The sequence below is a fragment of the Salvelinus fontinalis genome, chromosome 3 (assembly GCF_029448725.1).
Source record: "Salvelinus fontinalis isolate EN_2023a chromosome 3, ASM2944872v1, whole genome shotgun sequence".
Lineage (NCBI taxonomy): Eukaryota > Metazoa > Chordata > Actinopteri > Salmoniformes > Salmonidae > Salvelinus > Salvelinus fontinalis.
The window spans coordinates 74021136-74047998 of record NC_074667.1 but is presented as its reverse complement, the minus strand read 5'-3'; the positions used below and the strand labels follow the sequence as shown (position 1 = coordinate 74047998).

The following is a 26863-nucleotide window of genomic DNA, read 5'->3' as shown; positions in this document are numbered from 1 at the left end:
TGATAGATGAAACCATTTGTTTACCAATCCATTGGTTTATGGTTTTTCTGTTGACATGGGATACAGAGAGAGAGAGATGGCGAGAGAGAGCAGGCAAAAGAGAGAGCAAGAAAGACAGAGAGAGAGCGAGACATGGCGAGAGAGAGCAGGTAAGAGAGAGAGAGCAAGCAAGAGAGAGAGACATGGCGAGAGAGAGCGGGCAAGAGAGAGAGAACCTCCTTATAGCAGTTGAGGCTCCTGAGGGGAGAACGGCTCACAAAATTGGCCAGAGCGGAGTAAATGGAATGGCATCAAACACATGGAAACCATGTGTTTACCATTCCACCCATTCCGCTCCAGCCATTACTACGAGCTCGTTCTCCCAAATCAAGGTGGCACCATCCTCCTGTGCCTTATAGCTACTTCACAGTAACATAAATAACCTCTATGCATCTTGTCATTTGCAAGTAAGGACACTAGAGGGAGCTGTTGTAATAGTGGTGCTCTTGTGTCTACCATGCCTTCGGTCTGGTTCCTTTTACGCCTGCTACGTTAGGTTAGTCCTGTTGTGAATAAAGACACTGCAATTGCATCCTCTCTCTCCATATCTCCTAAACTCACATTGTCATCCGGCCACTGTGTGGACTGACATCCAAACTCTTCATATTGTTATCGTTGGCAACAATCTACATATCTCTGGCAACACAGCCTCTTATCACTATGCCAATAACTCCATGACTGTGTGATAAGACAGTTACAGGAGGGTCAGTCATACTACACGCTGTTGTTTCACTTGTATCTTTTTGTGTGTGAGCCAGACAGCGCCCAAAGGCTGGACAAGTTCTTCTGCCTCTTGATTTAGCGGTTCTATTGCCCTGGTTCTTTCAGTTCTCTCAGTTCTACTGTCTGTTACTCTCATGTGAATCCAGCCAAAGTGTAGACTGATATCTGATCATCTTGGATTCACCCTTTCAAATGCCACTCTAATGTCATGTCATAACCATCACTAGTTCTCACTCACATCAGTAAGTACAGTAGGTTTCCGTCAACAACATTGTCATTTTTACTTCAGGTTAGAGAAGGTTTATTCACCAAAACCAAAACATGAATCAAAATCTTTATTGTAACAAACATTCCGAGGTTTTACAGCTTTAATCTCCAATCAGGAACAATCGATTTGATTTATATAATGGAGACCTATTCAGAATGACATTGTGAGACAGACATTTGTTGACATCTGAGTTGTGGACATGGATATTAACTATTTCAGAGAGTATTAGGGGAAAAATACAAATAAAGGGGACACATGTTTATTCTTCATAAATATAGGATAGGGTGGGATAGGTTATGATACAGAGGTTGTAGGTAATAACTTTTTTTAAATTTGATTGTATGTTCTTTCCAGTTATATGTACATTTTTTCCCAGCATCCAGCACCGTCCTGTAAAAAAAAACAAGTGGCATTTATAACTTTCAAACTCACTGAATCTTTCCAAAAACCTATTTCACATCAAAAGAGAGAGATAGGGTACAGTTTTAGAGCACATAAAGTGGGCCTCACCTTTTCTTGTAAAGGCCTCATTCAGCTTGCTTCTAACTTGGGACTGTAACAGGTGTAAATAACAGAACAGCTGTCAATTCACATGCCATATTTAGCCAACTGAGGTGGTTAGAACTGCAGTAGCAGGCCTACAAAAGGCATATTCCAAGAGCTTAAGTAAGCTACTAATAGATAAACAGTTACAGATGTAGGATCTTAATTTGAGCCCGATTCCTTCAAGGGAAAAATTATCTTACAGCAACAGGAAATGTGCAGGAAATTCTCAGCAACAAAAGTGATCACATTAAAATCCTACATCTGTATGACAAAGTATATATATATTTTTTAAAGCCAGTATAAATATTAATGATATCACACATAAATTGTTATTTTGTCATGTCCACTGTGGAAATTCAACACCCTGGGGGGTGACAAGCTGCTTGCATTACAGTGGATCCTGGTAGTAAATCACGCTGTCTCGCTGGTCCCTAATGGGCCCCCTGCTGCTGAGTCAAGGAAATGTGATTTAGTCTCCCAACTGAGTGCATGTGGAGCCATTACAGGAGTAATTTATGAGCAGCAGCTAGTACTGGCACTCAGACCCTTGCAATGGGGATGTGGCCTCTCCATGTAAGTCCAGCCTTGGAGAAGATGTACCAGCACACAAATAGACTCTGATACATATTAAAATAAACTTTGGTGATAAATTCTCAGGTTTCATAGGTATTTTTTTATTACTAAGTGACAATATGATGGTTAAATCTAAACTTTCTCTCCAATAATATAAACGTACTCTCCTTACCTTCCTACTCTTCTACATTTGCACACACTGTACATTTTTCTATTGTGTTATTGACTGTACGTTTGTTTATGTGTAACTCTGTGTTGTTGTTTTTGTCGCACTGCTTTGTTTTATCTTGTTCTCAACTGGCCTACCTGGTTAAATAAAAGTGAAATAAATAACAAATGTAAAAAACAAGACCAAAGTCAAAGCAAATTAAATGACAATATGGGTTTAAATTTTAAAAAAAAAGTAAAGACATGGTTAAAGCCAGGTATTTTAAAGATGTGTAGTTTGTATCAAAGAGGTCTTTATTTGTTGATTCACACTCAACTTCTGTATTCAGGCCAATTTTGTAAATTGAAGCCCACTTTCCATATGAAACCGTAAAATATGTCAACAAGAGTGACTGACCTGTATGCATGTGCATTCACTCTTCCTCCTTGTCTTTGTCAGCATCTGCATAAACAGGCTCTGTTGAGGTAAATATCATTATTTTAGTGATCATGAACCAATGGCAATATTTCCACAGACTGATTCAAATACAACAAATAACGAGATCTAAATTTGCATGGATAATGCAAAATGTAAAAACATCACCGAAACAAATGCTAAAGCAGAAATACATTTGATTGCAAAAGCAGTGTCTATATTATAGATGAACTCGGTTTATTCTTTGGTGAGGCTTCTTCCTCGGATACACCCATGTATAAGAAAGCACTTAAGTTACATTTTACATTGTAGTCATTTAGCAGACACTCTTATCCAGAGTTGCTTACAGTTAGTGCATTCGTCTTAAGATAACAAGGTGAGACAACCAGGGCCTAAAATGTTTGGTCCACCAGCCACAGTGGCAGGTAGATTCAAAAAGATCTATCAGCCACTCAGATATTTTACCGGACACATTTTTTGTAGTTGCCATAATTACACACCCAAAATAAATAAACGGAAAAGCATGCTTTGTAATGTTTCTAAAAAAGCAAATGTATCCCTAGTAAGAAGAAATGTGGTATATTGCTCAGTTTCGTTAAATGTTTTGTGACCTGAGTCTTAATAAATTAATGAATGTTAAAAAATCTCAGGATTATAAAGGGAAAACCAGCCACGTCGCGGATACCGACGCCTCACTCCAAGACAAGCTTAACACCTTTTTCGCCTGCTTCCAGGAAAACAACACAGTGCCTCCGTCGGAGGCCCCGCTGCTCACAAGGACTGCAGGCTCCTGATCTCTGTAGCTGACCGGAGTAAAACTTTTAAACATGTTAACCCTCGCAAGGCTTCTGGCCCAGATGGCATCCCAAGCTGCATCCTCAGTACAGGCGCAGACCAGCTGGCTGGAGTGTTTATGAACAAATTCAATCTCTCCCTATCATAGTCTGTTGTCCCCAGTTGCTTCAATATTTCCACTATTGTTCCTGCATGCAAGAAAACAAAAGGTAACTAAACTCAATGACTATCGCCCAGTACGCTCACTTCTGTCATCATGAAGTGTTTTAACAAGCTAGTCAAGGGCCATATCACCTCTACCTTGCCCGACACCCTAGACCCACTACAATTTGCATACCTCCCCAACAGATCCATGGACAATGCAATTGCCTTTGCACTGCACATCGCCCTATCCCACCTGGACAAGAGGCATACCTATGTGAGAATGCTGATCATCGACTACAGCTTTGCTTTCAACATCATAGTGCGTCACTCGTCACTAAGCTCAGGGCCCTGGGTCTGAACTCCTCCCTGTGCAACTGGATCCTGGACTTCCTGACATGCTGACCCCAGGTGGAGAGGGTAGCAACAGGGGTGCGTGCTCAGCTCCCTCCTGTACTCCCTGTTCAGCCATGACTGCGTGGCTAAGCACATCTCCAACTCAGTCATCAAGTTTGCTGACAACATGACAGTGGTAGGCCTGATTACCAACAATGACGAGACAGCCCACAGGGAGGAGGTTAGAGTCCTGACGGAGTGGTGCCAGGAAAATAACATCTCCCTCAATGTAAAAAAACAAAGGGTCTGATCGTTGACTAAAGGAGACAGAAGAGGGAACATCCACAGGGGCTGCAGTAGAGAGGGTCAAAAGCTTCAAATTCCTTGGCCGCACGCATCACTGAGGACCTGAAATAGTCCCACCACACCGACACTTTGGTGAAGGCACAACAGCGCCTCTTCAACCTCAGGCAGCTGCAGAAATTTGGTATGGCCGCAAAGACCCTCACAAACTACTGCAGATGCACCATTGAGAGCATTCTATTGGGTTGCATCACCGGTTGGTACAGCAACTGCACCACCCTCAACGGCATGGCACTCGGGGGGGGGGTGATGCGGTCAGCTCAGCGCATCACTGGGGTTACGCTGCCTGCCCTCCAGGACATTTACAGTACTTGATGTCAAATGAAGGCCAAGAAGATCATCAAGGACCTCAGCCACCTGAGCAACAGTCCGTTCACTCTGCTACCATCCAGCAGACTGAGACAGTACAGGTGCATCAGACTGAGAAACAGCTTCTATCACCAGGCCATCAGACGTTTAAACAGCTTCTATCACCAGGCCATCATGCTGTTAAACAGCTTCTACCACCAGGCCATCAGACTGCTGAACAGTTTATATCACCAGGACATCAAACTGTTGAACAGCTTCTATCACCAGGACATCAGACTGCTGTACAGCTTCAATCACCAGGACATCAGACTGTTGAACAGCTTCTATCACCAGGACATCAAACTGTTGAACAGCTTCTATCACCAGGCCATCATACTGTTAAATAGCTTCTATCACCAGGCCATCAGACTGTTGAACAGCTTCTATCACCAGGACATCAAACTGTTGAACAGCTTCTATCACCAGGACATCAAACTGCTGAACAGCTTCTATCACCAGGACATCAAACTGTTGAACAGCTTCTATCACCAGGACATTAGACTGCTGAACAGCTTCTATCACCAGGACATCAAACTGTTGAACAGCTTCTATCACCAGGACATCAGACTGCTGAACAGCTTCTATCACCAGGACATCAGACTGTTGAACAGCTTCTATCACCAGGACATCAGACTGTTAAACAGCTTCTATCACCAGGCCATCATACTGTTAAATAGCTTCTATCACCAGAACATCAAACTGTTGAACAGCTTCTATCACCAGGACATCAGACTGCTGAACAGCTTCTATCACCAGGACATCAGACTGTTGAACAGCTTCTATCACCAGGACATCAGACTGCTGACCAGCCATCACTAGCTGGCTAACTGCCTGGTACTTAGCCCTGCACCTTGAGACTTACAGTATGCCCTATGTATCTAGATAGTCATTGAACGCTGGTCACCTTGTGGGGAAATCCTGCACGGAGCCTTTTTAAGAGCGCATCAGCAGTAAGGAAAGAGAAAATAAAGACAGCTCGTTCAGCTCTTTGGGGAGGATCTCCTGGGTGGCGCGACAGTTTGATTGTGTGTGCTATGCTGCAGAAGTTTTGTTTGTATTCAGCGTGTGTAGATTATAAAGTATTTAACTCAATCATCGGTGTGACCGCTCTAGGTCGTGGTTGTTTTCGTTTGGGACCGCGCCGGTTATGGATCGCATGGATTAGTAGCAATATTGTTGCGAAGCTTTGACATACAAACCATCGGATGGTCAGACAGCACGCCTGAAGACCACAGCTAAGATCTCTCTTGTTCTCTTTCTCTCTTTCTCTTCCCTCCATCGTTCCAGTGCTTTACCCTGCAACAGACTCTCTATTTTTCAGATGCACTTCCCAGTGAAGTTCATTAGAGTTGGACTATTATTGCCCTGCCAGAAGTATTTGGGTGGACATTTTAGTTAAAAAGGAGGTTGCTTGCAAGTTGTGTATTGTTATTTGAACTGTATTGAGGTGGGGTGTACTAATGACATGTGGCCGATAAGATTGTGGACATTTTTAAGGCCTTTGTTGTGTCTATGAACATCTCCCACATTCATACCCTCTGCACTCCTCCACGTGAAGATAATACATATTACTGCAAATCCTCTGTTGATGACAGGGTTCTTTCTTGTATGAAGTTGCTGTTCAATTGCTCTGCCATTATTATTATTGTATGAGGTATTCTTGTTAGGGTTACCCCTGCGCTGTGATGTGGGTTTTATAGGGTGTGTATTCTCTTTTCTCTCCACTGGCTATCTGGAAAACAGGCTACACTCTAGGCAGTCTCTTCTGCTGATGTGTGTGGGTCTGGTAGTGGTACTCTCTCTATTCTACTCTTTTCCTTTCAACATGGTTAATACCTGCCTGGAGCCCGAACAAAATCTTTATCTTTACCCCTCTCTAATAAATACCGCTACAACCTCATTCTCAAATCAAAGTTTATTTGTCACGTGCAGTGAAATGCTTACTTACAGGCTCTAAACAATAGTGCAAAACAAGGTATTAGGTGAACAATAAAGAAATAAAACAGTAAAAAGACAGGCTATATACAGTAGCGAGGCTATAAAAGTAGGAGGCTACATACAGACACCGGTTAGTCAGGCTGATCGAGGTAGTATGTACATGTAGATATGGTTAAAGTGACTATGCATATATGATGAACAGAGAGTAGCAGTAGCGTAAAAGAGGGGTTGGTGGGTGGTGGGTGGGACACAATGCAGATAGCCCGGTTAGCCAATGTGCGGGAGCACTGGTTGGTCGGCCCAATTGAGGGAGTATGTACATGTAGATATAGTTAAAGTGACTATGCATATATGATAAATAGAGAGTAGCAGCAGCGTAAAAAGAAGGGTTGGGGGGAGGGCACACAATGCAAATAGTCCAGGTAGCCATTTGATTACCTTTTCAGGAGTCTTATGGCTTGGGGGTAAAAACTGTTGAGGAGACTTTTTGTCCTAGACTTGACACTCTGGTACCGCTTGCCATGCGGTAGTAGAGAGAACAGTTTATGACTGGGGTGGCTGGGGTCTTTGACAATTTTTAGAGCCTTCCTCTGACACCACCTGGTGTAGAGGTCCTGGATGGCAGGCAGCTTAGTCCCAGTGATGTACTGGGCTTTATGCATTACCCTGTGTAGTGCCTTGCAGTCAGAGACCGAGCAGTTGCCGTACCAGGCAGTGATGCAACCAGTCAGTGATGCAACCAGTCAGGATGCTCTCGATGTTGCAGCTGTAGAACCTTTTGAGGATCTCAGGACCCATGCCAAATCTTTTTAGTTTCCTGAGGGGGAATAGGCTTTGTCGTGCCCTCTTCACGACTGTCTTGGTGTGTTTGGACCATTCTAGTTTGTTGTTGATGTGGACACCAAGGAATTTGAAGCTCTCAACCTGCTCCACTACAGCCCCGTCGACAAGAATGGGGGTGTGCTCGGTCCTCCTTTTCCTGTAGTCCACAATAATCTCAGTCTTGGTTACGTAGAGGGATAGGTTGTTATTCTGGCACCACCTGGCTAGGTCTCTGACTTCCTCCCTATAGGCGGTCTCGTCATTGTTGGTGATCAGGCCTACAACTGTTGTGTCATCTGCAAACTTAATGATGGTGTTGGAGTCATGCCTGGACATGCAGTCATAGGTGAACAGGGAGTACAGGAGGGGACTGAGCTCGCACCCCTGGGTAGCTCCAGTGTTGAGGATCAGCGTGGCAGATGTGTTGCTACTTACCCTCACCACCTGGGGGCGGCCCGTCAGGAAGTCCAGGATCCAGTTGCAGAGGGAGGTGTTTAGTCCCAGGAACCTTAGCTTAGTGATGAGCTTTGAGGGTACTATGGTGTTGAACGCTGAGCTGTAGTCAATGAGTACCATTCTCACTAAAGTGTTCCATTTGTTCAGGTGGGAAAGGGCAGTGTGGAGTGCAGTAGCGATTGATTCATCTGTGGATCTGTTTGGGCGGTATGCAAATTGGAGTGGGTATACAAATAGGGTTTTTGGGATAATGGTGTTGATGTGAGCCATTACCAACCTTTCAAAGCACTTCATGGCTACATACGTGAGTGCTACGGGACTGTAGAAATTTAGGCAGGTTGCCTTTGTGTTCTTGGGTAGGGTCTATGGTGGTCTGCTTGAAACATGTTGGTATTACATACTTAATCAGGGACATGTTGAAAATGTCAGTGAAGACACCTGCCAGTTGGTCAGCACATGCCCGGAGCACACGTCCTTGTAATCCGTCTGGCCCCGCAGTCTTGTGTATGTTGACCTGTTTAAAGGTCTTACTCATGTCGGCTACGGCGAGCGTGATCACACAGTCACCTGGATCAGCTGATGCTCTCATGCATGCCTCAGTGTTGCTTGCCTCGAAGCGAGCATAGAAGTGATTTAGCTCGTCTGGTAGGCTCGTGTCACTGGGCAGCTCGCGGCTGTGCTTCCCTTTTAAGTCGGTTATAGTTTGCAAGCCCCGCCACATAAGACGAGCGTCAGAGCCGGTGTAGTATTCTGTTTATATACTGTTTACTCGCTGTGTATGTATATACTGTATTCTCCACATAGCTCATCCTAATATACCTTTCACTGTACATTACCATTTTATTTTCCAAATTATGTTCTGTATTCTGTCTATACACACCAAGTATTTATATTCTCACTCTAATAAATCTACATGGAATGTTAGTTCTTGATTTCTTGTTTAGATTTTTCAATATTGTGTATTTGTGAGACATTTTACTGCACTGTTGGAGTTAGAAGCACAAGCATTTCGCTTCACCTGCCTTAACACATGTAAATTTGTGTATGCGATCAATAAACTTTGATTTGATTTACCAAAATTCACATCATTGCTTCTTCAGAAAATTGCAGGAAATGAGAATAATTTATATGTTCTGTTCATGTTTTATGAGAAACTTATGCAAATTAATGAATATTCTTCCTTTTGCTCTGTGTGACCACCCGCCAACGTGGCTGCTGAAATAAACATTCTACCCGCCAATACCAAAATCTACCCACATTTGGCGGGTGGCGGGTGTCAATGTTAGACCCTGGAGACAACCACATACCACAGTCGTAGTAAGTACATTTTTTCTCAATAGTACAGAAGTTATCAGCAAAGTCGGTACTAGTAGGAAAAATATATAATTATTATTTCTCTTCTTACCACAACTACTACTTACTTTTGACCTCCAGCTTGCAGCCGGTGTCGACCTTCCCCAGTTGGTTCTCAGCTCTGCAGACATACTCTCCACCGTCATATTGGCCAGGCTTACGGATCTCCAGGGTGCAGATGCCCCCTGTGCTGATCATCCTGTACTTGGGGTTATCCATGTTGTTGAGGATCATCTTGTTCTTCATCCACATAATCTTAGGCTGCAATGACATAGTACGTCATTTCTATGGTTGAGATCAATTGTTCGAATTTTTAAGTTTTATTGTCAGCAGCTAGGTTTCCATCCAATCACGCAATTATTCTAAAATCTGCATTACAAATATGCAAATTTTCCCACCTGACTTGCTGCGGATAAAAATCAGTGTGCGATGACATAAGCAAAAAAGTACATTTTGTGTGCCCTAAGTTTTCATGTAACGAATAAAATTCGAATGTTCAATGTTTTTCCATTGCATTATCAACTCTACCGATAGTTTTGTTAGATAAGAGCGAGAATATTTTTATTTGTCAAATGGCAGTCAAGAATCGATCATCATGTCACCAGAGTAAACCATCAGCATTTATTGGAAAGGAGCATCAAGCTCATCACTCTGCACCTCCCCCACCCTATGCAGTTCATCATAATTTATTTAATCTGTAGTTTAATCAACTGCAGGCTTTCCTGAGATGTAGTGGGAGGACCACAACCACCATATCATCATGTGACTCCCAGTTTGATTTGATATGATGGTTATTATATCAATATTTGAGCATGAAGGCATTTCCACAGCCATTTCTCACATCATTCATTTTACCTGCACAAAAAGATCCCACCATGTCAAACAAACAAATTATCTGTCTGCGTTTATAAAATTTCACCGAAACTTTGTTTCCATCACAGCTGTCTTTATACAGTATGACTTTAATCATAACTGTGGATGAAAACATGATTAAAGTCACAATTGTTTACTTCAGTTTCTGTGTACTTGGAGTATTTTACTATGCACCCTACTAAATCTGATCCGCGCATTGCAAAGTGGACATACCTCAATGAAAAATCGAATTCCCCAATAAAGGAACATCACATTAATTATCAGCCGCCAGATGTATACTGATCTCCATGGGAATGGAACCCACAACCCTAGCATGCAAGTACCATGCTCTACCAACTGAGCCACACACACACACACACACTCGCTTAGCTATATTGGTTTCTAAGCCCTTTTCTTTGATGTAACAGCTATTCGGAAGACACACTGTCTCTAGGGTGCATGAGACAGAGGGTCCAGTGACAGGGGCACTGTGTGGCTCAGTGTAAATGACCCCCATGGTCCCCTCAAGGCAGGAATGTCACACATTTGACCCTTCAACCCCCTCTCTGTCATCCACCCACCCAGCTGGCCAGGGGTCCAGGGCTCCGCTCAGAGACTCATAACCTAATCCTGTACGGAGGTAAATTCCCAATCCCCCCCCCTATGCCAAATGCTGCTTTGCTGTGACAACTGGCAACCCAGTGTATCTGGTGTGGGGGGGGACAGGGGACAGGCTGGAAGCCGGAGGTTCAGACAGCAGGCTGACAAGGAGACTAAAGATCCTTCTCATACCAGCTCTGCTATGAGTAAATATATTGACAGGGACGGATGGACAGGAGTGTGTGTGTGCGCATGCGTGTGTGACATATGTGTATCCACATCCATTAATATTTTCCAGGGAAAAAGTGAAGGCGCACAAGAAGGTGTAATCGGTCCGCACTCAAAAGGTGGAGCATAAAGCCTACTCTATTATTCAATGTTTTTAAGTCTTTTCACTGCATCAGAGATAGCGTTCACAGACGTTTCAGCTTCACAGCCTTCTTCAGTGTGTAGGTGAAGGGAAGGCGCAACTGGCAGCTGTCTGTGTGCATGGGCCTGGCATGTGGAGCCATCGGCATTACAATCTCACCCAACAAACAATGAGTGGGTGTGTTAGAATCTTAGCAGTTTTGCTAGCCTAGCCTACAAGTTCCATGAAGAACCTCCAGTACTGAGCTGGTTTGAGAGAGGGAAGGTTTACCTTGGGGGATCCCCTCACAGAGCACAGCAGCTTGGTGCTGTAGCCAACAGTGGTGGACCTGTCGTTCAGAACAGTGGTGAACTTGGGAGCCTCGGTGAAGTCACGCTCCACGAACGGGGTAGGTTTATAGTCAATAACTGAAAAACAATGGGACACGAGCATGGATTAGGTCTTAAATAGGGACATCTAGCTAAAAGGAGACTTTACTGTCCCACTCCTTCTAACATTCTCCAACATTTTAATGTTGCAGGGGGATGTTTTTAGAAAGGGGTGGTGTGGAGAATGTCTCACCCTCCTTCACAATGGTGGCTTCTTCCTTGGTCCTGGCACATTCCTCACTGAGTCCACACTTGTTCTCTGCAAAGATCCTGAAGGTGTAGGTGTTGCCCATGATGAGGTCTGAGATGGTGGCGTTTAGTCTGGTGTAGTGCTCCAGAATGTTGAACCAGTCCTGGGCAAGACACCATATGAGCATTAATTATATTTTAAAGTCTTATTATAGGAATTGTATTTTCTTTTGGGGTCTATTTTTTGTGTAAAGTGTACTGAGATGTACCTTTAAATAAAGTTTGTTTGGATTGGATGTGATTATGTGCGGTAGGTAGCCTACTGGTTAGAGAGTTGGGCCAGCAACTGAAAGTTTGCTTGATTGAATCCCTGAGATGACAAGGTAAAAATCTGTCATTTTGCTCCTGAACAAGGCACTGTTCCTAGGCCGTCAGTGTAAATAAGAATGTGTTCTTAATTAACTGACTTGCCTAGTTAAATAAAAGGTTAAATAAAACAATTACAGGGATAATAGTTGCTGCTGAATCAATGGGAATTGTGTAAACGAGTTGGCTACAGAAGTTGTCATTCACTTTGGCATTATAACGTAAGTGACGGGTTTCTCACCCCGGTTTTCTTGTCAGCCTTCTGGACGGTGTAGCCTGTGATCTCTGTGTTTCCGTTATCTTTAGGTGCGGTCCACTCAAGGGCAACATTGAATCCCCAGACATCCGCAACCTTAATGCTGGCTGGTGGCCCGGGCAGCTCTGTGGGTGAGCAGACACAGAGATATAAGGTTCAATATGGGTTGCATCATTAGTATCAATCAACTCACAACAACTCAATCGCTCTCCAGGTCAGTTAGGACTAGGTCCAGGACTTCTTCCTGATCACATGACCTGACCAGGAACAACACCCGGCCCTAGTTATTATCAAAATACACCATGACAGTCAGAGGCTAATGCTACGTCGTGATCTGTTTGGAAATGAAAACAAGGCTGGATAGTCTAATACAATTTGACAAACCAATAATCTGGATGATGATAGCAGCTTTGTCTTCAAAGTCGTCCACCTTCACGCACATCTCATATGAGCCAGAGTCCACTCTCTCTGCCTGACGGACGAACAGGATGCTGTCTGTGTCAGATGTACGGATGTTGGCCCTCTTTGGGTCAAGGGGCTCTCCATCCTTTAACCAGCTAACCACTGGCTTAGGCTTGCCCTAGGACAGTGAAGAACACAAGGTTGGGCTCAATCAATAGTCTAACTTACATCTGTATGGACATGCTACAACATCAAATTATTTCACATCATGCCCAGGAGACTTTACTGACAATGTGATAAAACTCTAGACCCTAGTAACATTAAATAGTAAATGTGCCTATAGCTAGGGTCCAATTGAAAACAAATCCTGCTCAGGTCATGTTGTCTAGACAAACTCCCAGGCCTACTCATCATCTCATAATACAAACTCCCAGGCCTACTCATCATCTCATAATGCAAACTCCCAGGCCTACTCATCATCTCATAATACAAACTCCCAGGCCTACTCATCATCTCATAATGCAAACTCCCAGGCCTACTCATCATCTCATAATGCAAACTCCCAGGCCTACTCATCATCTCATAATGCAAACTCCCAGGCCTACTCATCATCTCATAATGCAAATTCCCAGGCCTACTCATCATCTCATAATGCAAACTCCCAGGCCTACTCATCATCTCATAATGCAAACTCCCAGGCCTACTCATCATCTCATAATGCAAACTCCCAGGCCTACTCATCATCTCATAATGCAAACTCCCAGGCCTACTCATCATCTCATAATGCAAACTCCCAGGCCTACTCATCATCTCATAATGCAAACTCCCAGGCCTACTCATCATCTCATAATGCAAACTCCCAGGCCTACTCATCATCTCATAAGACAAACTCCCAGGCCTACTCATCATCTCATAATGCAAACTCCCAGGCCTACTCATCATCTCATAATACAAACTCCCAGGCCTACTCATTATCTCATAATACAAACTCCCAGGTCTACTCATCATCTCATAATGCAAACTCCCAGGCCTACTCATCATCTCAAAATACAAACTCCCAGGCCTACTCATTATCTCATAATACAAACTCCCAGGCCTACTCATCATCTCATAATGCAAACTCCCAGGCCTACTCATCATCTCATAATGCAAACTCCCAGGCCTACTCATCATCTCATAATACAAACTCCCAGGCCTACTCATTATCTCATAATACAAACTCCCAGGCCTACTCATCATCTCATAATGCAAACTCCCAGGCCTACTCATCATCTCATAATACAAACTCCCAGGCCTACTCATTATCTCATAATACAAACTCCAGGCCTACTCATCATCTCATAATGCAAACTCCCAGGCCTACTCATCATCTCATAATGCAAACTCCCAGGCCTACTCATCATCTCATAATGCAAACTCCCAGGCCTACTCATCATCTCATAATGCAAACTCCCAGGCCTACTCATCATCTCATAATGCAAACTCCCAGGCCTACTCATCATCTCATAAGACAAACTCCCAGGCCTACTCATCATCTCATAATACAAACTCCCAGGCCTACTCATCATCTCATAATACAAACTCCCAGGCCTACTCATCATCTCATAATACAAACTCCCAGGCCTACTCATCATCTCATAATGTAAACTCCCAGGCCTACTCATTATCTCATAATACAAACTCCCAGGCCTACTCATCATCTCATAATACAAACTCCCAGGCCTACTCATCATCTCATAATGCAAACTCCCAGGCCTACTCATCATCTCATAATACAAACTCCCAGGCCTACTCATCATCTCATAATACAAACTCCCAGGCCTACTCATCATCTCATAATACAAACTCCCAGGCCTACTCATCATCTCATAATGCAAACTCCCAGGCCTACTCATCATCTTATAAGACAAACTCCCAGGCCTACTCATCATCTCATAATGCAAACTCCCAGGCCTACTCATCATCTCATAATACAAACTCCCAGGCCTACTCATCATCTCATAATGCAAACTCCCAGGCCTACTCATCATCTCATAATACAAACTCACAGAGAAGGGGATGACAAGGTTGATCTTCTCCCCGACTTTCTTGACATACCTCTGCCTCAGGAAACGAGGCAAGCGGACTTTGGGGCGAGCTACAGACGGAACAAACAGTTTACAAATAATAATAATCAACCTGTTCAAATAAATAAAATCACTGAAACACTTTATGGATAGGATACTTTAGAAGCATTTGAATATGTATCAGAAAGAATTAAAAAAAACAAATCCTCAAAACCCACTCTGTACCTTGGAGACAGATTATCCTGTACTCCAGACCATATCTAGTTGGGAACCAACCACCTGCTGAGTCTAGCAGAGTTACACTCATCAGAGCTCTAAACTGGTCCCATCTGAACTCAGACCATCTCAGAGCTCTAAACTGGTCCCATCTAAACTCAGACCATCTCAGAGCTCCAAACTGGTCCCATCTGAACTCAGACCATCTCAGAGCTCTAAATTGGTCCCATCTGAACTCAGACCATCTCAAAGCTCTAAATTGGTCCCATCTGAACTCAGACCATCTCAAAGCTCTAAACTGGTCCCATCTGAACACAGACCATGTCAGAGCTCTAAATGGGTCCCATCTGAACTCAGACCATGTCAGAGCTCTAAACTGGTCCCATCTGAACTCAGACCATCTCAGAGCTCTAAACTGGTCCCATCTGAACTCAGACCATCTCAGAGCTCTAAACTGGTCCCATCTGAACTCAGACCATCTCAGAGCTCTAAACTGGTCCCATCTGAACTCAGACCATCTCAGAGCTCTAAACTGGTCCCATCTGAACTCAGACCATCTCAGAGCTCTAAACTGGTCCCATCTGAACTCAGACCATGTCAGAGCTCTAAATTGGTCCCATCTGAACTCAGACCATCTCAGAGCTCTAAACTGGTCCCATCTGAACTCAGACCATCTCAGAGCTCTAAACTGGTCCCATCTGAACTCAGACCATGTCAGAGCTCTAAACTGGTCCCATCTGAACACAGACCATGTCAGAGCTCTAAACTGGTCCCATCTGAACTCAGACCATGTCAGAGCTCTAAACTGGTCCCATCTGAACTCAGACCATGTCAGAGCTCTAAACTGGTCCCATCTGAACTCAGACCATGTCAGAGCTCTAAATTGGTCCCATCTGAACTCAGACCATGTCAGAGCTCTAAATTGGTCCCATCTGAACTCAGACCATGTCAGAGCTCTAAACTGGTCCCATCTGAACTCAGACCATGTCAGAGCTCTAAATTGGTCCCATCTGAACTCACACCATCGCATCAGAAATACAAATAGAACACATGATGGAGATCTATAGTTACCCCAGAACACACTGTTATACAGGCTGCATTAAGAATCACACTCAACTTGATACTGTACTGTAGATTCTCCTCGACCATAGGGTTCCCCACAAACACATCAGTCACAGCAAATGGCTTGCTGTATGTGTTAAAACATGGACAGAACGGTTGATATTTGTAACTAACTAATAACAGAACATAGAAACTATAATTGAATTCCCACTCCTAAAAAAATCTATGCACTAGTGCCATGGGATGTCCAGTGCTATAGGCAGAAATATGTGCTGCTATCAGAAAATGAATGAAAAAAACCAACCAACCCACTGGGTATCGGTCATGGTAGAGTTAGGTGTGTTTCTCTGTGGAGCGTTCCAACTTGACACTCCTTATGAGGGGATCAGGTCAAAAGAGAACTGCCCTGTCCCTGTCGGTCTGTGGCATATTTAAAAATAAACACTGAGTCCCTGGTCGTCTCAAAGGACTTAGAAGGCATACAAGACATTAGATCCCTCCCCTGTCCCCACCACCTCTGTGTAGACTGGACACTTTGGAATGTCCCCAACCCCCAACGATTACACTTGTCACCATCACACCATCGCTGGCTTGTCACTTCTCCAGCACGCATTCTGACTTGGGAATCAACCCGATGCCAAACCTTCCAAATTCAATCTGTGTTAATTAGCAGACACATCCGAACAATTTTCCTAAGGATTTGTGGGAAAGTTAGAGTTTTTTCCATTGTGTGGGAAACCTGACGCATCTATTGGTGGACCAATGGCTAAGTTTGACAATGGGACTTGGACATTGACAGTCCTTGGGGTTCAGGTTTCATTCCCCTCCGATAAATATCTCCATTACACATTTGATGATCTCTCTTTACATAAATTACTTTTTAATTGACTCAGTCTTTTTTTTGTAGGTCTACCAACTATTTACGATTTTACTGTATGTTTAGAAATGTTGAATCTGAATAAAACACCAAATCCAGGGCCTACCACTGTATACAGTCAATTAACTTGATTCCATGATGATTGCTGTAAATTCAGCCAGACCGCACAAGATTGACTTTGAAATTGGAAGTCTGTCCATGTCCTGAGGATGTAGGGAAATGCCTTCAAAACCAGTCACAACAGTGAACGCTATTACCATCAAGGCTTGGGTATTGTGGATGAGGGGTGGCAGATTAATGTAATCCCATGACTCCGGATTGTTTGGCATAGGAATTTTTGACCCTATGCCAAACCTTAACTAACAACACGATGCAGAGCAGGAGAAGCGTGTCAGAAACAATTTTAAATTTGGAGCAACTTTGCAATTTAACATTTGGAGAAAAGTGCAAAAACATGTATAATTCCGCAGTGAGACTATGAGAGTGTGTTGGTAAATGAAGATGCTTGACTAATCATTAAAAGTTATCATTGAGGAAGACTAAAAATTACTTCTCCTGAATGCACAGTAAGAAGACACCGGTGAAAACATGCATCCAAAAGGTGTCAAAGGTAGTACTTTAGGCACTTAACAACTGGGGAGTGCTCCATGCTTGGACTGAGGAGTTCTACCACCCTCTTGGTGGGAATAATCTGAGAAGACCACCGTTGCATTGCTCTAACAGGCCAGGGATGTGCCAAGCCAACGGCATTTGGATATCTGAGATGGAAAATATATCTGGTTCTCCCTAGCTATTTCAACGTCTGCTGTTTTGAAAATCTATTTCAACAATAAAGACGGATACCGCCCATCACAAACAGTTTGGACATGCTGCTATAGCCACCCGGTAATACAGTACTGTCCACTTGAAGTACGTGGAAGAAAACCATCACATCTTCTGGTTGGCAGAAATGGACCATGGTATGCTTCTTAAGTACAGTAGCTCAGGTGTGTGTGTGTGTGTGTGTGTGTGTGTGTGTGTGTGTGTGTGTGTGTGTGTGTGTGTGTGTGTGTGTGTGTGTGTGTGTGTGTGTGTGTGTGTGTGTGTGTGTGTGTGTGTGTGTGTGTGTGTGTGTGTGTGTGTGTGTGTGTGTATTATATGTGACCCGTTTCAGGAAACTAGGTGTATGTTGCACATCACTATTTCACAGCGTCATACCCAAGAAGACTTGAAGTTTGTGGAAATGTGAAAAAACTGTAAGAGAATATAACACATTAGATCTGGTAAAAGAAAATACAAAGAAAAAACCAAACTTTTTTTTTTTTTTTTTTTTGTACCATGATCTTTGAAATGCAAGAGAAAGGCCAGAATGTATTATTCCATCTCAGGCGCATATGTGCTAAGTTCTAAACTGATCCAATGAACCATTGCATTTCTGTTCAAAATGTTGTATCAAGACTGGCCAAATGTGCCTAATTGGTTTATTAATAACTTGTCAAGTTCACAACTGTGCACTCTCCTCAAACAACGAGCATGGTATTCTTTCACTGTAATAGCTACTGTAAATTGGACAGTGGCGTTAGATTAACAAGAATTTAAGCTTTCTGCCAATATCAGATATGTCTATGTCCTGGGAAATGATCTTGCTACTTACAACCTACGTTATCTCAACCGTCCCGTAGGGGACCCACCGATCCTGTAGAGGTTTTAATCAATTTTAGAATAAAGCTGTAACGTAACAAAATGTGAAAGAAGTCAAGGGGTCTGAATATTTTCCAAATGCACTGTATTGCTTTTCTTTGCTTACCCCCAACCTCCTTGACCAGAATGGGATCGGCGATGGTAGCAGGGGGGCTGCGGCCACCGGAGTTCACAGCCACCACCCGGATCAGCAGCCGGTCGCCGGTAGTCTGGTTCTTGATGACATAACGACAGGACACGGTCAAGTCCTCGTTGACTGCTTTCCAGTCTTCGGCTGTGACAGGAAGAGGACAATATAGAACAGTGACAGAACAGTTAACACACTGAGGACAATATGGAACAGTGGCAGGAGAATGAACACAGTGAGGACAATAAGCAGCAGCTAACAGCTGATTTAAAAAAAATCCTTTATTTAACTAGGCACGTCAGTTAAGAACAAATTCTTATTTATAATGACAGCCTACCCCGGCTAATTGTGCACCGCTCTATGGGACTCCCAATCATGGCCAGATGTGATACAGCCTGGATTCGATGAAGGACTGTAAGGACATCTCTTGAATTGAGATGCAGTGCCTTAGACCACTGTGCCACTCGGAAGCCCAAAAGTTTAAGTCCTGTCATTTTATTGCACCATGCATTCATACATGCAGGTCTTATTATTCTATCTGGGCCCAAAACAATATTTTTAAATAGACGAATCAAGAAGATTCATGTATAAAAATATATTCTGTTGTGTTTTCAGGGTGCATTACCGCATTTGCAAGGTCAACCGTGTAGTTGCATAACTTGAGGTATCTTCTCTGTCATTTGACTTGAGTCTGTTACTGACATTAGCATTAGGTTGGAATCTAAAAGCAGGCACCAGTTAGTTCATGACACTGCCAGAAATGCCTCTCTCCTTATAGCGAGAGGTTAGGTATGGTATAAATCAACTAGTGACATGCAGGGAAGAGTCGCAACTGATAGGTCTGACCAACCAATAAAATATAATTCACAATTGTATCGGGTAAAAGTGTAACGGAGCCTCATTGTAAGGTGTTAGGTAAAACAATCAATAAACATTTTCATACGGTCGTGATTAATTCTCAGTTTTACCTTCGATAATTCTCTGTTTTACATCAGAGATGTACAAAATCCAATGGGACAACATAACAGCATTCAAGAACTTAGTAGTTAAAGGGTAGCCTGGTCCGAGATTGGTCATGCCCATGACTGTAGGAGTTAGCAAGACTGCACAAACAGATCTAAGACCAGGCTAGTTAAGGGCTGAAGTGGGCTTTAAGGACTTACTTCCCTCCTTGGTGATTTCCACAGTGTATCCATCCAGTCCAGAGTTGGCCGGGATGGTCTTTGGAGGCCTCCAGGTGATGGTCACTGAAGAGTCACTCTTGTCTTCCACTGTCACTTCCAGGGGCTCGCTGGTGGGCTCTGCAGTTTGGAAACGTAAACACAATTCAGACAATGTACAACTCAAGACGCAACAGGAAATAATTTGCCTTATTGGATTAGCATTTCAAAGGAAACATGGCAATAGGGCTCTACAGTTTGGAAACGCAAACACAATTCAGACGACGTACAACTTGAGGACATGATGTTGGGTTATCATATGAATGATAAAAATGGTAATAGGAGAACGTGTGAAGAGCTCCGTAACGGTTTGACCAATCTTTCCTCAGCTCGTTGGGTTGGTTTACCCTTTGGGGCTGGAGTGGGGGTGGAGTGAGGGTGCTTTGTGGGGGGTTCCTCTGTGGGGGCCACATCAGCAGGAGCAGATTATGTTAAATGTGCATTTATTTAAAGGTTAGAGGCAGCAGGTATGAGAGCAGTGTTCTAGAATCAATTCCAGCCAATCCCATCTCTTTCTGAATACCTCTTGGTTGTCCAGTAGAAAGATGAAAACAGTCTACACCTATCCAATGCTCTATGGTACACTGTAGTCTTTAACTAGGGCCGGGAGTGTTTCCTGGTACACTGCAGTCTTTAACTAGGACCCTGAGTGAGTGTTCCCTGGTGCACTGTAAATCTTTATCTAAGACCCGGATCATTCCCTTGTACACTGTTATCATTAACTAGGGCTGCGAGTCTTCCCTGGTCAGGTCATGGGGACAGGAAAAACTTTATCCCTATATGTATACCAAACTACATACACCTTAACATGATCCCATACTGGAATGGATTGGACATATTCAGATGTGAAGGTATCAGTGATCCATTTCACAAGACAGGGTCTACCTGTCGGCAGCAGCATCAGCTAGTGTTAGTTACATGTTAGAGATTCATCTAATTAATTAATTCAATGCCTCCCGGGTTGCGCAGTGGTCTAGGGCACTGCATCGCAGTGCTAGCTGCGCCACCAGAGTCTCTGGGTTCGCGCCCAGGCTCTGTCGCAGCCGGCCGCAACCGGGAGGTCCGTGGGGCGACGCACAATTGGCATAGCGTCGTCCGGGTTAGGGAGGGTTTGGCCGGTAGGGATATCCTTGTCTCAGTATGTAAAATGTAATGAAATGTAATGAAATGTAATGAAATGTAAAAAAAATTAAAAAAATTAAATGTAATAATAAAATAAAATGTATACACTGTAAGTCGCTCTGGATAAGAGCGTCTGCTAAATGACTAAAATGTAAAATAAAATTCAAAAGACATACGAGCCTGGTCCCAGATCTGCTTGTGCTGTCTTTTATGTCAACTATAAAAATGAGCATAGCAATTTTCAAGAAAGACAGCACAAAACATATCTGGGACCAGACTAATACGGGCCTAACATGATGGTGAAAATGCTCAAATATCATTGAGATCTTTTAGCGGTATTAAGTTAGGGCTCTATTCAATCTGTAAAGCTAAAGCGTTACAAATTCTGCGACATCTTTTTAACTTATGGCTGCAGGGGCAGTATTGAGTAGCTTGGATGAAAGGTTCACAGAGGTGCCCAGAGTAAACGGCCTGCTCCTCAGTCATAGTTGTTAATATATGCATATTACTATTAGTATTGGATAGAAAACACTCTGAAGTTTCTAAAACTGTTTGAATTATGTCTGTGAGTATAACAGAACTCATATGGCAGGCAAAGACCTGAGAAGTTCCACTTCCTGTTTGGATTTTTTCTGAGGCTGCTAGATTTTCAACCAAGCTCCCAATGAAATTACAGCGAGATATGGATGAGTTTTCACTTCCTACGGCTTCCACTAGATGTCAACAGTCAATAGAACTTTGTCTGATGACTCTAATTTGAAGGGGGGCCGAAGGAGACAGGAATGAGTAATCACTGCCATGAGGTGACCATGCATTGAACATGCGCGTTCACGTGAGAGGCAGCTCCGTTCCATCGCTCAACTGAAGTCAATGTAATTCTCCGGTTGGAACGTTATTCAAGATGTATGTTAACAACATTCTTAAGATTGATTCAGTACATCGTTTGACATGTTTCTACTGACTGTTACAGAACTTTTGGACATTTTGTCACGTTATAGTGGACGCGCTTTGTGACTTTGGAATTGTTTACCAAACGCGCTAACCAAAGTAGCTAATTGGACATAAATAACAGACATTATCAAACAAATCAAGCATTTATTGTGGACCTGGGATTCCTAGGACTGCATTCTGATGAAGTTCATCAAAGGTAAGGAAACATTTATCATGTATTTTCTGGTTTCTGTTGACTCCAACATGGCGGCTAATTTGGCTATTGTTCTGAGCGCCAATGTTACATTTGGAACAAGTGAATGTAACGCGCCAATGTAGACTCAGATTTTTTTTATATAAATATGAACTTTATCAAACAAAACATGCATGTATTGTGTAACATGAAGTCCTATGAGTGTCATCTGATAAAGATCATCAAAGGTTAATGATTACTTTTATCTCTATTTCTGCTTTTTGTGACTGCTATCTTTCGCTAGAAAAATGGCTGTGCTTATTGTGGTTTGGTGGTGACCTAACATAATCGTTTGTGGTGCTTTCGCTGAAAAGCATATTTGAAAATCGGACACTTTGGTAGGATTAACAACAAGATTACCTTAAACATTATATAAGATACATGTATGTTTGAGGAATTTTAATTATGAGATTTCTGTTGTTTGAATTTGGCGCCCTGCACTTTCACTGGCTGTTGTCATATCGATCCCGTTAGCGGGATTGCAGCCATAAGAAGGTAATTTCCGATTGAGCCGACATATGCAGCTAAAGCGGGAACATTGCCTTTAACTTAAGGATAAGAACCTTTTTTAATTTTCGCCTAAAATGACATACCCAAATCTAACTGCCTCTAGCTCAGGACCTGAAGCAAGGATATGCATATTCTTGATAGCATTTGAACCGAAACACTTTGAAGTTTGTGGAAACGTGAAATTAATGTAGGAGAATATAACACATTAGATCTGGTAAAAGATAATACAATGAAAAAAAACGTTCTTTTTTTTGTTCCATCATCTTTGAAATGCAAGAGAAAAGCCACAATGTATTATTCCAGTTTAGGCACAATTTAGATGTTGGCCACTAGATGGCAGCAGTGTATGTGTAACGTTTTAGACTGATCCAATGAACCCTTGCATTTCTGATCAAATTGTTGTATCAAGTCTGCCCAAATCTGCCTAATTGGTTTATTAATACATTTTCACGTTCATAACTGTGCACTCTCCTCAAACAATAGCATGGTATTCTTTCACTGTAATAGCTACTGTAAATTGGACAGTACAGCTGGATTAACAAGAATTTAAGCTTTCTGCCCATATCAGATGTGTCTATGTCCTGGGAAATTAGCTCAACCGTGCTGTGGGGGGGAACACTGATCCCGTAGAGGTTATTAAAACCTCTTCACTGTAACATATTTATCTCTTTACTCACGTACCGGCACATTCTATCCACATACTTTAAGCTTGTCATTTTGTAACATCTAGTAAGATATTTTGAAACCTTTAAAATCAGCTTTTGTTCTAACATCTCTCTAGCATTTAATGAATATCAGCCGCTTCTGATGCTGCTGCTGAGGGCGAAGCCCCCGCTGGTGGTAATAGTCTCACTACCAATCCACAGGGTGCCAGGTGACATCTTCATCATCATATGCCTCTCAATATGGATATACCTATTTAAAATAATCGCAAATCACTTTTGGCTAACAACACCTGAGAGCTTTATTCAATCCGCGTTACGGAAGTTCAGCTTTACACCGTGATTGGAAACTTAAGTAGCCTAATCAAGACAAACTTCTCTCATCTTGGCTTTAACCTTGACAGGTGCCTCAGCGACAGCTGAAGCTGCACCTTCCTCGCCCAGCAGTGGCTGGCGTTAGATATTAGTTTGATTGCCAGCCCATAGGCAACTGATATTAAGTAGTTTATATGTGCTGTAAATTATGACTTCTGTATATTGCAATGCGTGGATACCATCTGGCTCACCAGGTGCCTGCGCGGCAGCAGGCTCAGCAACGGCTGGTATTAGATTTTTTTAGGAATTTGTTTGATTACAATCTTATTGGCAACATATATGATGTAGTTAATGATATATTTCGGGGCGGCAGGTAGCCTAGTGGTTAGAGCATTGGACTAGTAACAGAAAGGTTGCCAGATCAAATCCTTGAGCTGACAAGGAAGAAATCTGTCATTCTGCCCCTAAACAAGGCAGTTGACCCACTGTTCCTAGGCTGGCAATTATAAATAAGAACTTGTTCTTAACTGACTTGCCTAGTTAACTAAAGGTCAAAGAAATATGTAAATGAAGTATTGCAATGCATGCATTACCCTCTGTTTTAGCAGGCGCCTTGTGGCGGGAGGAGCTGCAGCTTCCTCTGTAGCGGGCGGTATTCGATTTGATATTAGATTGATTACTAGCCAATAGGCAAAATATATGATGTAGTTAACAGAGCTGTGGTAAATTCTAAATTGAGTTGTGAATTTAATTTGAATTGGCTACCCCACACAACACAGGAAGCAACCTTTGAATTAAAGGAATTAGAATTGAATTAAATTCAAATGACTTATTTATTATTCTATCACAATCAACAACAACAACAAAAGGTACATCATATGTGGTTACCAATACCATGGCGCATAAGAGTGATACATTCACTTTTTTTAACTCATTCTCCAAAATAAAATTTAAAAAATTACAGTGGTATGGAAATGCTCTAAGATCATGTTGTGGGTTGTCTATAATAATTCAAAATTCCAATAATGTTTTTAAATAACAGGAGAAAAATGAAATCCACAGAATGCAATAGGTCATGGGTGGGAACAATCACTTATAATCAAACGACATTTTGAAATGGTATGCCTATATGTATTCTTTGCGTTAATAAGTGGCATATCCTTTTGATAAAAGATTTGTCAAATGAATTAGACTTTCATGTTTCATGTCTCAGTTGAATTGCTTTGAATTTAGTTATACTTATTTTTAACTTCCATGGGGGAGCCTGGTGGGCGGAGCTATAGCAGGACAGGCTCATTGTCATAACTTGAATGGAATAAATGGAACTGAGTCATTAATATGGTTTCCATATGTTTGAGATGGTTGATCCTATTCAGTGCTTGACTTGGACTGAAATAGTTGTCGGCACTGTTTATATTTAGGTGCAGGAGCTCCACAATACTTTGAGCTAATATTCTATAAGAGGACCAGGAGCTCAAGCAGTAGACAATGTGACGTGCTGGTACTTAGCTCCATTACCCCATTGATTCCATTCCAGCCATCCCACCTGCCCCATTGATTCCATTCCAGCCATCTCACCTGCCCCATTTATTCCATTCCAGCCATCTCACCTGCCCCATTAATTTCATTCCAGCCATCTCACCTGCCCCATTGATTCCATTCCAGCCATCTCACCTGCCCCATTGATTCCATTCCAGCCATCTCACCTGCCCCATTGATTCCATTCCAGCCATCTCACCCGTCCCATTGATTCCATTCCAGCCATCTCACCCGTCCCATTGATTCCATTCCAGCCATCACAATGAGTCTGTCCTCCTATAGCTCATCCCATCAGCCTCCTCTGTTCTTTAGAGTTACCATTAAAGAGTAGCCTACTCCCGAGCACAATAGTTTATCCAGGGAATCAGGGCAGGCAAGGATGCACAACGGATGGAACACTAATATAAAATGAAGGTTCATCAATATCTCTTATATACAGTGAGATATCTAACAATCAGCATGCAATTGGGTAGAATAAGCAAGCATGGGATACTTGACCCTGTAGTCAGGCTTTCAAGTGCCTTACACAACCACTTACACGACACGTTGTAGGCTTGTAGCTAAAGGGCGCAAGAAGCCCGCAATTATTCTTTTAAAAATTGGCCTCTCAAACGTAGGGGCTTCAGTGCTTTACTGTTATCTCATATGAACTGACCCTGGACGAATGTTGCTTATTTTCTTTGCAAATGGTGTGGAAAAATAGATAATCTCAAAATACATGTAAAGGAATAGTTCGCAGGGTTTGGCGGCGCGCAATGGATGCAAGTGCAACCTTGGACCAAAAACGGAGAGGCTATTTATAGAGAGCAGCCCTTGAAGAGATCCAGTGACAAAGGGACCAACATAAGACCTATTATCTCCATCGAAATATTTGATGTATAAAGACCCATTAACAAACAATATCAAAGTTTTGTTATCCTGTCAATTTACGAAAATGTCACTTATAGCCCCTTGCGCACCAAACAAACGTAGCCATGGATCATCCATCCAGTCCAGAGAGATCAATGATATTGACAAAGTAGCCCACATGTGTTTCTGCTAAAAGCCCAACCGAGACTCATTTCATGAAGCACTATCGCATTACCATCTGGAGGAGGGGGTGTGGGAGCTTTGGGCTCCTCGGGCGCGGGTTCTGCGGGAGCCTCTCCTTCTGCTGGAGCGCCCTCAACTGGGGCCTTTCCCTCCGCAGGTGCAGTCTCTGCCGGTGGAGCTTCGCCGTCGGCAGTGGAAGTAGCCTCAGCAGGTGCGGCTTCAGCGGGTGCAGCGTTAGACATGGTGGCGGTTTCTGCTGCTACTCCCAAAGTCATTAAGTCCTCAAAGAGTCATCACTCTAGAGGAAGTGGCAGGCTATGTAGTCGGTGGCAGCAGGCTCCACCCCCTAATGCATTTTATGTAACAGATACTTACTTGACTGAATCTTGGATCTTATTATAGGCCTAGCAGGAATAGGGACCCCTATATACAGTTACCTATGTGGTCAGAGGGGTTTAACCTCCGTGTTTCACTCAGTTTCCTTTTTCTGATAAACCACGCTTATAAACACTGACATTCATTACGCATTTGTTTGCATACTTTATGAAGAGCAAGTAAAATATAT

The 26863-nt window shown here is 42.9% G+C and overlaps 1 protein-coding gene across 1 annotated transcript; it reads right to left on the bottom strand.

Moving 5' to 3' along the window:
* Positions 1–1082: 1082 nt before the first annotated feature.
* LOC129851438 (myosin-binding protein H-like) lies at positions 1083–26610 on the bottom strand. Its single transcript, XM_055917977.1, has 12 exons — positions 26351–26610; positions 19879–20016; positions 18695–18862; positions 14736–14824; positions 12670–12865; positions 12271–12410; positions 11668–11827; positions 11377–11513; positions 9353–9545; positions 2715–2774; positions 1541–1583; positions 1083–1420 (listed from the first exon to the last, which is right to left on the bottom strand). Exons 1-10 carry the CDS (start codon positions 26571–26573, stop codon positions 2731–2733), a joined length of 1488 nt encoding a protein of 495 aa, XP_055773952.1. The 5' UTR covers positions 26574–26610; the 3' UTR covers positions 1083–1420; positions 1541–1583; positions 2715–2730.
* Positions 26611–26863: the final 253 nt, after the last annotated feature.

Excerpts from the sequence above, each read along its gene's own strand:
- LOC129851438 (XM_055917977.1), bottom strand. The coding sequence starts at position 26,573 with ATGACTTTGGGAGTAGCAGCAGAAACCGCCACCATGTCTAACGCTGCA. Across the intron at positions 12,866-14,735 it reads ACCTTGTCATCCCCTTCTCT|GGCAAGCCTAAGCCAGTGGT; the intron begins GTGAGTTTGTAT and ends TCACTGTCCTAG. Across the intron at positions 9,546-11,376 it reads CTGTGAGGGGATCCCCCAAG|CCTAAGATTATGTGGATGAA; the intron begins GTAAACCTTCCC and ends ATGTCATTGCAG.